The sequence below is a fragment of the Mytilus edulis genome, chromosome 1 (assembly GCF_963676685.1).
Source record: "Mytilus edulis chromosome 1, xbMytEdul2.2, whole genome shotgun sequence".
Lineage (NCBI taxonomy): Eukaryota > Metazoa > Mollusca > Bivalvia > Mytilida > Mytilidae > Mytilus > Mytilus edulis.
Genome location: NC_092344.1, coordinates 79,279,454 through 79,291,366, shown reverse-complemented (window position 1 = coordinate 79,291,366; position 11,913 = coordinate 79,279,454). Strand labels below are relative to the sequence as shown.

General features: G+C 32.6%; 1 protein-coding gene across 1 annotated transcript; it reads left to right on the top strand.

The window, feature by feature from the left end:
- Positions 1 to 7,307: 7,307 nt before the first annotated feature.
- Positions 7,308 to 8,300, top strand: LOC139484768 (GTP-binding protein Di-Ras2-like). Its single transcript, XM_071268740.1, has one exon. The coding sequence runs from the start codon at positions 7,308 to 7,310 to the stop codon at positions 8,298 to 8,300; it is 993 nt and encodes a 330-aa protein (XP_071124841.1).
- Positions 8,301 to 11,913: the final 3,613 nt, after the last annotated feature.

Below are 11,913 nucleotides of genomic sequence, written 5' to 3'. Positions count from 1 at the left end.
TGTCGTTATAACGACATCGCTTTGTCGTAATTTCGACATAACTTGTCGTAATAACGACATAGCTATGTCGTTATAACGACATCACTATATATATTAAAGAATATGTATTATGATTGCCAAGACACTAAATGACACAGAAATTAACAACTATAGGTCATATCATAATGCCCCCAATAACTAGAAAAGTCCCCGCATAATCAGCTATAAAAGAGCGACGAAAGATACCAGAGGGAGCAGTGGCGGATGCAGGAATTTTCGAAAGGGGGGGGGTGCTAGCCCAGGGCAAAGGGGGGGTGCAGGGGGGGGGGGGGGTGCAAAACATGTCCCGATTCAAATGCATTGATCGGCCAAAATAAAGGGGGGGTGCGGACCCCCGGAACCCCCCCTCTGGATCCGCCACTGGGGAGAGCCCCCGAAATGCTGTGTGGCAGACAGTGTTATTAATTAATTATTAGCTCCCTTGGTAAAACTCCAAATTTCATATTTAATGTATTTCATTGTTAAATAATTTACATGAAGCTAAATAAGTATATATCTGTTAATTGCATAGCTTTTGCTATTTGAATTCATTGATTAAAGATATTTATTTATATTGTAAAGTTTAATATTTGTATCGTCGCAAAGTCTTTGGTCACCTTCTTTGGTTACCTTCTGTGAGAAACTTATATATTTTATAGATCCTGATTGTAAGTAATAAGAAACCGACAGGGGACTAAGCCGACTGACCTAAAGTCCTATCAAGGCAAGCAAAGCTTAACAGCTTTCTTTAAAGAAGCGCACAACTACGTGGTTTGTAGTAATGAGGGTGAATGGACGTATCGATTGCTGTGTATTGACTGTCAAACGGATGGGCACGATGTTCCTAAAACACGACGTTACACATAAAAAGCGGCGTCGAAGAGGGTTCTTGATAAATTTTTGCAAGTTTTATTCGTTTTTTTATATGTTGGTTGATTTATTTATTATTATTACAAAATTTTTAAAATTTCTGATTCTGGTTCTGTTCGTTTTGTGATGTCATTTTATCATAAATTACCTCAAGTTGTGGAAATCTATTTAATAATGTTTACCCTTTAAGTTATTTCAACTAAAAATGCATTACTGTCGCAAGTAATGTGGGAAAGAAAGATGGGACATAAGTAGATATAGGCAGATGTGGTACAGTTTTCCGTAAAAAAGATAATTTTTTTTAGATGTACGAAACTTTTATCATATGATGTTTAACTTTCAAGGTGCATATCATCTGTCATTGTAAAATTTCTAAATCTTAACTCAACCCCAATACAAATATATCTGACACTCTGCAAGTAAATCGAACATTTTTACCCTTGGTTAAATTTGAATAGAATTGTATTTTCCCTGGTACATAAGTTGTCGAAATACACCCCTTCAATTACTTGAACCTTGGCTTGAGAATTATTTCCGCAAGTCATCTATAGTGTTTAATTCCTGATATACATTTTAAAATATAGTAATCTACTCCTGGATCGTCCGCGAAAACGGCTTAGATAATCCCGGGTTTTTAAAATTCGATGAAACGGTTTTCGTCGCTGTTTGGAATTTGTCTTTCAATTACTAGTACCTCCATTTCATGCACAAGTTTATATTGACGAAAAGTTCCGGCTTCGCTAGTGCAGGAATTAATTTCATCACGACAGTTATAACATGAATAGCAGGACAAATCGCGAAGTAAAACACTCCGTGAACTGGTATAAGTCTTTTAATATTGGTGATTGCACCTTACTGAAATGACGACTTTAAATGATCTATGGAGTACTTCCACAATATAAATTTCAATTCGAATTTTACATTTAGAGGATTGTCTTGGTGTCTAAAATTTGTCTTTGCAAAAGTTGGACGAAGTTCATGTAATGAGATGTTTTTCCCCATTTCCCCATTATTTTAAATAAATCGTTAAAAGCTATAAACGATTAATAAAAATTGCAAAATTTAACCTGTGTCGAACCTATGTCCCCGGGTGGAGTCTATAGCAACATGCGCTATTCTTTTTTTTCGGCAGCAATCATCAACCTGTTTTTCCAAATTTCACAACACGATTTGTTTTAATTATCATGAACATTTAATTGAAACTTTAGCACATGTAACGACGGAAATTAGCGTCTTTCGAACTTTCGACGTTTGGACAAATTGGCTACTGCTTTGTAATGTGTGGAAGCATTTTATTCCTTTAGACCCAAACATGTTGTTAATAAGAAAAGAATCTTGTCATTTTTTACTCTTCGTGTATCTAACTTTTGTTTTGATTAATTATAGAAAATACGCGTTAACTGCTTTGAAAAATGAAATATCAACTTGGACAAAATGGCTACCGTTTGAAAAACGACTGTGTAGAGAAGATTTTATTGAATCAGCAATATTTGAACTCACGAACAATGAGGCAAATATTTGTACTTTTGTAGATATTATTATTGTCTTACTATTTTTTATTCATTTTCTGCTACTTACAAAATTCACTTTCAGTCGTTGAGATAACGAAAAACGTCGTTGGACATTTTTCTTATTCCCGCTTAATATAAAGCCACCGAGTCAAATAAAATTTGGCAAAAATAACGTCTTTAACGCCACAAAGAACCGACACCTGTCGTTGTTCCTGCCAAGTATCAAGAAGATCAGAGAATAAGAAATAGGATCACTATACATAAGATTTAAAACAGTTTTTCATAAATGTAACGTTGGACATCCGGTTTTTTTCACATAGCTTTGCTAATATAATCATCAAATATACTAGATATTACTTAGTATATGATCAAGAGCTGTAAAAACATAATTTGAAACATATATTGAATTTGCTTTAATATTGGTTCGTGTTTTCTAACATTTTTATTTTGTTTTGCGGATGAAATTTCGAAGATTCTGTTTTAAATCCTAGAGGTTGTAGAAACATCGTGTCCAACGTTTGTAAGTAGAAAGAGAGCAATCAATATTTCAATTCACCCTTATTACACGAAGGCATGTAGTTGGCGCTGGTTTATAGGTAGGATGTATGTCAGTCCTCATATAATTCAACACAGATTAGTTCAAACAAGTAGAGAGTTTATCAGACTATCTCTGCATCCCTTCCACGGTCGTTATCTCCTTAGATAGGATCTATAAATTATATAAGTTTCTCACAGAAGGTAACCAAAGAAGGTGACCAAAGATTTTGCAACGATACAAATATAAAACTTTACAATATGAATAAATATCTTTAACAAATGAATTCAAATAGCAAAAGCTATGCAATTAACAAATATATACTTATTAAGTATCATGTAAATTAATCAACAATGAAATACTTTAAATATGAAATTTGGAGTTTTACCAAGGGAGCTAATAATTAATTAATGTTAACACTGTCTGCCACACAGCATTTCGGGGCCTCTCCCTCTGGTATCTTTCGTCCCTCTTTTATAGCTGACTATGCGGGGGCTTTTCTAATTATTGGGGGCATTATGATAACATATAGTTGTTAATTTCTGTGTCATTTAGTCTCTTGGCAATGATAATACATAGTCTTTAATATATATAGTGATGTCGTTATTACGACATGTTATGTCGAAATAACGACATAGCGATGTCGTTATAACGACATGTTATGTCGAAATTACGACATAGCGATGTCGTAATAACGACATGTTATGTCGAAATTACGACATGCTATGTCGTAATTACGACATAATTTTTTTTTTTTGAATGACCCTTATCGGCTTCCGTACAGAATAGAAGTGCTATAAACAATACACAGCACATTAGTTAAAGGGCTATGAACCTGATGAATTTGATTTTTCTACGCAACTAGAACTGTCGGTAAAATACGAAACTTATTATTGTAAAACAAAGAAGCTCATACTAATAATGACCACTACCCTTTCCTCGTTCTTGATATCTATATCATAAACGGAAAGCTTAATACTACAATTTTTGATAAAAAAGATGATTTTTCATTTCCTATCGTCAATTATCTATTTTTAGATGGTGACGGTCCCTTGTCACCATCTTACGGTGTTTATATATCCCCACTTGTACGATTTGCTCGTATATGTAACAATGTTTAAGATTTTAATGAGACAAATTTATGTATTACTGAAAAATTATTACACCAGGGTTTTCGATATCACAAACTAGTCAAAACATTTACTGAATTTTATCATCGGTACAAGGACATCATTCGTAAATATAACTCTACATGCAGACTTCTTATACGTTCAGGTATTTCACATCTAATCGTTTATGATAATATTCTGTATAAAGCACAAAAATGTCAGTATTCACCTCAGAAGCTAATAAAACCTTTAAATAGACTTATTAAGAAGGGATATAGTAACGATACTGTTGTCAGGTCATCAAAGTTTGCATATTTTGGCTTTAATATTGATTCACTTATAAGGTCTTTGCATCGGAACTAAACACATTCATTTAAAAACCAGTTGTTGGCATGACACGGTTGTGTTCTCCTCATATATGTTTAGATGGTATGATACATAACCCCTAACGGGAGGGATTGTGCCTGATATTCATATGATGAAGACATAACCTTTCAATCAGTGTAATTGTAGTCTGCAGCTGGCATATCAGTTAACTGCTAGTAGTCTGTTGTTATTTATGTATTATTGTTATTTTGTTTAGTTTCTTTTGTTACTTATTCTGACATCACACTCGTACACTCTTGAGATGAATTTTAATGTACGTATTGTTATGCGTTTACTTTCCTACATTAGCTAGAGGTATATGGGGATGGTTGAGATCTAAAAAAACATGTTTATCCCCGCCGAATGTTTGCGCCTGTCCCAAGTCAGGAGCCTCTGGCCTTTGTTAGTCTTGTATTATTTTTAAATTTAGTTTCTTGTGTATAATTTGGAGTTTAGTATGGCGTTCATTATCACTGAACTAGTATACTAGTATATATATTTATTTAGGGGCCAGCTGAAGGACGCCTCCGGGTGCGGGAATTTCTTGCTGCATTAAAGACCTATTGATGACCTTCTGCTGTTGTCTGTTATATGGTTAGGTTGTTGTCTCTTTGACACATTCCCCATTTCCATTCTCAATTTTAAGGATTATAAAATTTATTAAAAAATTGTATATATTGAAACTTTAGTGTTTTTTTATGGAAACAATTTTGCGATCGCACGATTACGACATCGTTTGATTTCCGGCGCCATTTGTAAACACCCTGATAATTTTTATGTAGAGCTTATTATGGAATACAACAATTTAAAGTCTTATATGGTTTATATGTTACGGTGTCATTCAAAACAAATAAGTAAAATTAGGAATATGAAATCCTAAATCAAAAGGGACTTCCTATTTTGGATTTTCTTTGGTGTTCGGTATGTTTGGTTTTTTTTTACTTTTACTATATAAGTGTATGGAAATATCAAGTTGATTGTACGCCATCCTCATTGAACATTGCATTTCATAATCACAGTAGAATATTTGACAGAAATAGCACATCTATATATTCTATACAAAATATTGAAATATAATTGTTTTCAAATATCTTAATTTAAAAATGTAATGATATAACCATTCGGTTTCTTCTTTAGTATTTTCAATTATTAAAACAAACCATCAGCAATATAAAATAAAAACATCACTATATACATTTAATGCGTCCAAATAGTTTTTTTGTTTTTTGGAATGACCTTCAACCATAACGCTCGAAGCCGAATATTTAAATGCCAAGGATGTAAAAGAACCATGAGCTGTTGAAGATCTTTATTACCAAAAAAAATAAGAGCTTGATTTATCTGAGGTCAATTTTGCCAGAGGGAATTGCATCTTTCTTATATCTTTTTATATCTCTTTAAAACCTAACAAACCAGTGCTAATAAGGACATGAACATACATTGAAAGATGGTATAAAACTATGACATTTCAATTTAGTAAAGTTTATTCATTAGAAAACCAAATACACCGAGGCTTTAAAATGCATACCTAACATTATTTTAAACCTAGAACACGATAATTCCAACTTCTGACAAACTGTAATAAGTTTGTGTATAGCATTTATAAATTAAGATGCAAAATCCTTATGAATGTTTGAGAAAAGATCCATACAATATGGCACACTTTTAATCGCCTCTTTGATTTCACTTTTATCTCACCGAGTGCCTTAAAAACATTTGCCCATTGACCCCCATTTCCTTTTATAAATCTTTTACATGTCTAATGAAAAGTCATCTGGTAAAGTCTTATAAAATTTCAATTATGTATTAATAGTTTTTGAGAACTTAAACCTATCACTGATAAAGCTATGAAAAGTCAAGAGAGAATATTTTCCCGCCAAAATGTCAATGGCAATGGCTAATATCTCGAAAACAAGCACATTGACCTATATTTATTTTTTGTTCTTTTGATTCCTTTATTAATACCCTATCAAGACAAACAAGTGTATTGAATAGTTAATTATTTTGAAACTCCTTTAAGATTAGAAGTTTTAGAAAACAATTTTGATACTGTCTATAATGTCTTTTTTATCAAGTATTTTACCGGATTGTATTTCTCTATTCTATAATTCAAGATTGCTTACGTATGCTCAAGTATGAATTACTGGGAAGCTCGTTTTGTCTTACGCGATCCCTGGATATTAGCAAATTTCTATCATGGACAAATACATGTAAATAATTAATAAAATGAAACCGTAAAAATGAAGATAAACCAGTATACAAACTTACTCTTCTGGAGCACCTGATATCACTCACAATTTTTGGTGGGTTCGTGTTGCTCATTCGTTTCGATGTTGTGTTATGTGTACTATTGATTGTCTGATGGGCTTTATCATTTTAAAGCCATGGCGTTGTCAGTTTATTTTTGACATATAAGTTTAAATGTCCCTCTGGTATCTTTCGCATCGCTTCTTTTTGCAAAAGAAAAAAAAACTTTATATTTCGGGATATATACCTTCAGTAGGAATGCTCAACCCATAAAATTGAAGCAAGGTTTATTTTTGTATTACCCAAAAATTGCTTGATATTGGAATTACTTAGATTTAATTCAGATGTATTTATGTTTTGCGTGGACCAGATTAGATTTTGATATAGTTAAAATTTAAAACTTCAACGAAAAATGTCACATTTAAGAAAATACACAAACACGTTACATTCAAAATCAATACGTCATTCACTTATATCTTTAGATCAAAAATTTTCATTGGTGTATATTTTGAATTCCTATTTACACCTTTCAAACGTAGACTTTTACGACTATTTAAACCAACTTACGCAGCATTTTACAACTATTCAAACCTTTGCGTAGTAAATAATACTTCATTCGTCATAGAAAACAAAATAGGGTAATTTTTTGAAATGACAGAATTACAGTCTAGATCTCAAATAGCCGTTCTTGGTTTAGGAAGAGTTGGAAAAAGCTCAATACTGCAACGATATTTGAAGGATAAATTTTCGAGCGCATATAGAGAGACAGTTGAAGACATTTATCCTCAACCCTATGATATAAATGGAAAGCGAAGATTTGTTGACTTTATAGACACTGCCGGGAATATATACTTCCCTGCAATGCGTAAAATATACATTTCGAAGGCTGGATTCATTCTAGTTTACTCAATCTGTGATAGCAGGTCATTTGAAGAGGTACAAAAACTGTGGAATGAAATAAAGTCTGCAAGGGAAAATAATTTAAGTATACCTGTTGTAATTGTTGGTAACAAACTAGACGAAGAAAATGATAGACAGGTTGAAACCTTTGCCGCATTAGAATGGGCTTACAGGGAGAACCTTGGTGGATGTTTTATAGAGGTTTCTGCAAAAGATAACAATGCAGTCACAGAAGTTTTTGACATGCTATTAGAACAGTTGGGAAATAGGAGAGCTGCACAGCCGAAAACATTCAGAATACGTTCTACCAGTTTCACAAGAAAAGAAAATGAATTTGATAAATGTCGCAATAACGGTAAACAGAAGAAGAATAAGAAGATGGTGTCATATGAAAAAGTTCAACGTTCAAGCAAAGGTTTCCAGGATAACGTATTTGACGATTTCAAGGAATCTACAATTTACCGAGTCCAAAGAAAACAAATGGAACTGTGTCGATCTGTGAGCGATACCGATGCTTTACAAAAACCGAATTATAGTGGAAGACAGTTTTTACGCAGCATAAGTATGCCAGATGAAAAATCAAAAAGCGGGTACCAGGGATGGAACAGAATTCATAGACTTATAACAAAATTATTTCGACGTTCAGATTCCATAGAAACCGACACATCACGTGTTCAAAAGACGGAAGGTCACACTGTCATGTTGTTGCATAATAGATTACCAGAAAATGGAACACGAAGTTGATCTTTAGTCTATGTGATGTTTCTGTATTTGAATAATTTTGTTAGTCAGTATTAAAATGTTTTGAATATAATCATGTAGTTTTGAGTATGCACTGTTATTCGTTTTCTTGAATATATAAATAAAGATATGTATTTAATACCAGTGTATTCTTCATTTTATCTCAATTCCTTGTCAAATCTAGCATTTATAAACCACTAAATGTATCCCTGTTTTTTCGATGTACGTCTTGCTCAATTTTCAATCTCAAACAATCCATATTGCAAGGTATTCAAAGTGCTTCACGAAACCTCTTTCTTAGTTATTCACATCAATTTTATTAGTTACCAAAGCCGGGGTAAGAATCATGGTGAAATCCACTACTTCACGGGCAATCAAATGTGGCTACTGGCAAATTCTTATGATCTGTAAGAGTACATATAATGCAAGTATTGTTTCTCTTCTCTTGCAATATCATTGAATCAAACGATCTTTTAAAGCAATTAAACCCTTAAACTAGTATCAACCGACCTTTTTTTCTTTAAATGTCCTGTATTGAGTCAGGAATATGGCAGTTGTTATAAAAAACAATGGTTTCTCTGTATGTTGATGTCTGTTTTGTTGTACTGCAGTATGTATTCCTGTTAACATGATTACTTTGTTTTCCTCTTATAGTTGATGTGTTTCCCTGGGTTTTAGTTTGTAGCCCAGATTGATTTTCTCTCAATCGATTGATAACTTTTGAACACTGTTATACTACTGTTGTCTTTATCTTTCAACGGCCTTTTACCCAAATATTTCTCATATCAAACTAAATGACAAATTGAAAGAAATTGTTCAAGCTTTGTAACGTCAATGTAAATATCTTGAGTAATTGATAGATAAGTTTTTTTTAAAACAAATACCAATTTAATTTAAACAAAAGAATCATTGAAACGAACATTATTAAAATTCTTTATTTATGAATTTCCCATGTAAACCGATTGTACTCCTGTACTCCTGTTCCTCTTCTTAAGCTTGCATATTTCATCGTCTATTCATCTGACACAGACTTCCTACTTCTTATGCAGAATTCAAACATCTATGGTTATCCTTTAACTTCACGTTCCGCAATATAGATATATGATGTCCTTCACTAAATAAAAGTGTGGGACATTGTTGAAAAGTTATCAATGGTACCAGGATTATAATTTAATACGCCAGACGCGCTTTTCGTGTACATAAGACTCATCAGTGACGCTCAGATCAAATATTTGTAAAGCAAAACAAGTACAAAGTTGAAGGGCATTGCCAAATACGGCTAAGGTAATCTATTCCCGAGATAAAAAATTCCTTAGTTTTTCGAAAAATTCAAAGTTTTGTAACAGGAAATTTAAAAAAAAGAAATACCATGTAATTTATATTCATGTCAACCCCAGCAGTGGCATCGACCCATTGGTGTAAATAGTTATCAAATGTATCAGGATTATAATTTAATACGCCAGACGCGCGTTTCGTGAACGCATCTATAGAAGGAAAGGAAACATTTAATACAGTTAATAAATAAACTCATCATAGAAACCAGAATTGCAATTTTGTTCGATTCATACCTTGACTTATATTTAGAAACTGAAAATGAGGATCATTTATAGGAACAACACATTGTGACAAATGAGAATACCTCTGCTTTCTAATTGTGAACTTTTGATTTCTATTTAGCGTCTTCATATGGAGTACATATACCAATAGGGATACGATAATACATAGCTTGCGTTTATCATCGTGGTTCCTTGATAGTGGGTTGCTGTATTCAACCCACGTTTATAATGATATGTGATGCTCGTTGTATTAAAGTATCTTATTCGTTTGAATTTTGTCCTGCAAAATTTAATCGAAGCTTAGGGTTTTCATTTTACTAATAATTTAACGTATTCAGTAGTTACATCATATTCTATGAAAAACACTACCAGATTATTAATCATTGCTAATGTTACTTTTAATTTTTAGTAACATTATACTTGCTGTTTTATGTCAATTGGTGTGAGTTGTTTACTGTCTAATTATATTCATTCACAAAATATTAGTAGACATCCACTTTTTTATTGGGTTTTTTGTTTTGCTGCTCACAATATGATTTATATAAAGAAAACATAAGTATTGTATTTGAAATAAAAAGCAATTAATACTTGTTGTATATGATTTTGTTTCCAAATATTAGATATTATAGTATCAAAAATTTATATTAAGTGTTTTTAAAAGATCGCTAATGTATATCTTTACGGATTGTTACCTAACTGAAAATCATCAAATGCTGGAAACTGCTTAAAATCCATTAATTTCAATTTAGTTCACACACAGTAATAAAAAAACCATCAAAACCATTGTTCACTGGTAAAATTAACTACATACGTTTTTTAGTTTCTACACCTTTGTCGTTATTAGGGTTGAAGGTGATAACAGGAGAATATTGTGCTGGTATTTGCTGGAAATGCTATGTATGGGATTTCAAACTATTACTAGTGCAAATGAAAATGCCGATAAACATTAGTTTTTTGGGGGGTTTGTTATTTTTTTGGCAAAATTGCAATCAAAATATTATCATAAAAAGGATGGTCTATTCTTCGAAATCTACAAATTTACGGGGATGTTTTCAATATGTTTCCTTCACCGAGATTTTAGGTGGTAGGTGCAAAAATGACGACTAGGAGTGTGAAAGTGTTAATTTTGTCTATCAAAAACAAAATATATGAACCTCTTTAATATGTCATGATAACAGTGAGTTAGTGTATTTTGTCTTCCCACGGGTGTTTACGTGATGCTACCAGATAAAGAATCTTCATAAACAATAAAAAGGTTTATCGACAAACAAAGTATTTTGAGCTTGCTCCAATAAAACAATTATGTGGCATTGTATAACAAAATGATGTTTCCAATTAATTCAAAGCACACGAGAGCACACAAAAGAAGAAAAAAATTTAATAAAGTAATAGAACATTACAGCTTTCTGATTAATCTTTTGAACCTTAAAAGAGGGACGAAAGACACCAAAGGGACAGTCAAACTCGTAAATCTAAAACAAACTGACAACGCCATGGCTAAAAATGAAAAAGACAAACAGAAAAACAATAGTACACATGACACAACATAGAAAACTAAAGAATAAACAACACGAACCCCACCAAAAACTAGGGGTGATCTCAGGTGCTCCGGAAGGGTAAGCAGATCCTGCTCCACATGCGGCACCCGTCGTGTTGCTTATGTGATTACAAAATTTAATCCGGTAAATAGTCTAATTTGTTAAGATGTTACTCTACGTTGTTGTTTGATGTTTCCAGACTTAGGGGCACAAAAAATTATTAACAGATAAAGAATTCCATAGAATGGTTATCAAAAGTACCAGGCTTATAAGTTAACCTTACGAAATCAAGCGCTTGAATAAACTAACAAAGCGAATGGAAATGTCATATTCCTGACTGTAAAGCTATCCACCAAATTTGCACAATCATTCATCGAAGTTTTCAATCACTTTATTATATTGCATCTGCCTAATAATGATGAAATGTACTAGAGGATTGGTAGGCCTTTAACGAAACAGTAATTGATTACATCCTATTACTAATGTTCTTTCAACTAATCAGGCGAAGCTTACGTTTCAATT

What these genes read in the sequence shown, in the direction of transcription:
- LOC139484768 (XM_071268740.1), top strand. Translation starts at nt 7,308, where the DNA reads ATGACAGAATTACAGTCTAGATCTCAAATAGCCGTTCTTGGTTTAGGA.